This window comes from Sinocyclocheilus grahami, unplaced genomic scaffold, assembly GCF_001515645.1.
Source record: "Sinocyclocheilus grahami isolate Dianchi unplaced genomic scaffold, SAMN03320097.WGS_v1.1 scaffold144.1, whole genome shotgun sequence".
NCBI lineage: Eukaryota > Metazoa > Chordata > Actinopteri > Cypriniformes > Cyprinidae > Sinocyclocheilus > Sinocyclocheilus grahami.
In genome coordinates this window covers 1,344,237-1,346,537 of record NW_015505323.1, presented here as the reverse complement: position 1 = coordinate 1,346,537, position 2,301 = coordinate 1,344,237, and the positions used below count along the sequence as shown (strand labels likewise).

The window sequence follows — 2,301 nt, the reverse complement described above, 5'->3', positions numbered from 1 at the left end:
TCCCACACCCAGCCGGCTTGAGCCCAGGAACGCGTGCTACCGCCGCCATTTTGGCTCTTGTTACGCCGAGTTGTGCCTCAATCAATTCACAGAAATTCACGAACCAACCAGTATAAGTGTTAAAACTCTCACCTCAGCAGCTTCCTTCTCGAACTTCTCGATGGTTCTCTTGTCGATTCCACCGCATTTGTAGATGAGATGTCCGGTGGTGGTGGACTTTCCGGAGTCGACGTGGCCAATAACCACGATGTTAATGTGGATCTTTTCCTTTCCCATGATTGATCAGGTTCTGGATTAAAAGAAGAAAAAGTAAAAATGAATAGAGGCATGAGTACAGACCTTCCATTAAAACTTAAGCGGGGATTTCGTAAAAATTTACAGACGGCCCCGAGTTTGAATCGGCCTAGTTAACCATAAGGTAACTGCGACACGTGTTTCTTTAGAGTAGCGCGGTATTAAGTTACAGGAAAAATTCAACATGTCTGAGAGGAATACATATGGATGCAGACATCTGGCTCTCCAGTCACTGGTAACAGTTGTTGGATGCGAGAATGTGCGGAAGGCTTTTAACAGGCCCGCGACATCAAGTCTTAGTGCCTTTGTTCTTTTCCCGGTTCTCATTCTTTGAGAGATGGACGCACACGGACACAATGGAAAAAGTTAACCCCCCCATCTCCTCTAAATATACTGCTAATTGATAAGAACACACAATTAAAAACACATAAGCCATTGCAGAAGCCGTAAGTGTTAAGAGCACGCAGCGTAACAAAACAACGCTGAAAATGACAAGAAATCGTCAACCTGAGGAAAACTCTTCACTATTATCCAGAAGTTCTTCAAATACAACAACTGAGAGTAAAAGAAAAACAAGGCCTGACCAACAGAGAAAACTCACCAAGATTGAAAGATCACTCCTCAGAAGCTGCTGCTCCCCTTTGCCAGGTAACGTAACAGAAAGAGAAAGAAAACCGGTTTGGTTGGAGAATTTATACACGGGAGGAGGACCGACTGGGCTGCAACCCCCCGCTTCCTCTCCCTCCCCCCTATTCGACCCGCAAATCACACACAATTGACTGAAATTCTCCCCGCCTTGTGAAACATACGTCACTACTTTTTCACTGAGCATCTGGCTGACTGTATGACATTTTTAGGCTTTACATATTTGAGATATATTGTGATAAACATAATGGCAAAATATATGACTGATTATATACCACGTATTACCAGCTACCAAATCTACAAACGAGCATAAATAATCATTTTTAACGTTAATGTCAATGTATATCACAGATTTGTCTTTTTTATATCTAATCTTTCCATTTTACATTTAGATTGTCACAGGAAGCTTAGCACACAAGTTTACATTTTTGGTCTCCTTATAATGAATGACGGCAATCATAATAAAACTGAAACTGCATTATGTATCACTGATTGAATTGGTTTAAATTGAATCACTTCATCACATTCCTACTTCTTAAACTAGTTCACATTTATTTCTCTAGTTTTGGTCAAAGTAGCTGCGATGTTTCATTTTATGCAGGTTTATTGTGTGTAAAATATGCATAGTCGTATATATATATTTTTTCTAATTTCTTTCTCATCTTTGTGCTTATTCTCACAATAATGGCTTCTTGTTCACATGCTTTCATACACAACAGTTTCAGAAGAATGTAAAGAAATCAGAATTTTATTTTATTTTATGAAAACCAACCAGTCTTTCTACCCCAAAGACAGTGTGATCAGCACAACCTGAATGCAAATTAGTCAGCAATTTACCAAGCACAAAGTTGATAAGGGCACTCAGCCCCATTGTCTCAGATCCATCTCCACCCAGTGGTTCCTCTATTCAGTTTCAAACTCAATCAGACAGGACTCCTTGAAAATCCTTTTTTTAAACGTAAGCTCATGGAAGGCAGCATAACTCTCATAATTTTCCTTAGTTTGTATGCATTTCATGCATTCAGAGTTCTTTGTTTTTAGTGTGGGGATACTTCTATTCCTTTTAATGCCTTACAGGCCTTTAGTACCATCTTCAATGCTTTACATTCCTCATAGCCTTATTTCAAAGAGCTGGCATCTCCCACTGAACTTCCGATCAACTCTCTCTTCCTCAAGGTATAACAGATGCTTGGTCGACAGCTGCTATTTTCAGTCAAGAGCAGCAGCACAGACACACACACACAATCGGGCGACATATACTGTGACAATCAGAGTGGCATGCAATGGGGTCTAAAAGTCAGGGACCTTATTAAAACTTGGGGAGAAAAATGGTTATAAATTAAGTTTTATGGTTTTAAAAAA

At 39.9% G+C, this 2,301-nt stretch overlaps 2 protein-coding genes across 3 annotated transcripts in view; both read right to left on the bottom strand.

Moving 5' to 3' along the window:
- LOC107591638 (elongation factor 1-alpha-like) overlaps nucleotides 1–994 on the bottom strand; it is a gene marked incomplete at its 3' end in the record, with an annotated part of 2,255 nt that extends 1,261 nt beyond the window's left edge. The window contains exons 1-2 of the mRNA XM_016280856.1: nucleotides 896–994; nucleotides 133–289 (exon numbers count right to left, since the gene is read on the bottom strand). Of these exons, the coding sequence (XP_016136342.1) occupies nucleotides 133–276 (144 nt within the window). The remainder of the gene's footprint in view (nucleotides 1–132; nucleotides 290–895) is intronic.
- Nucleotides 1–2,301, bottom strand: part of LOC107591637 (elongation factor 1-alpha-like) — a 10,843-nt gene that overhangs the window by 6,629 nt on the left and 1,913 nt on the right. The window lies entirely within an intron of this gene.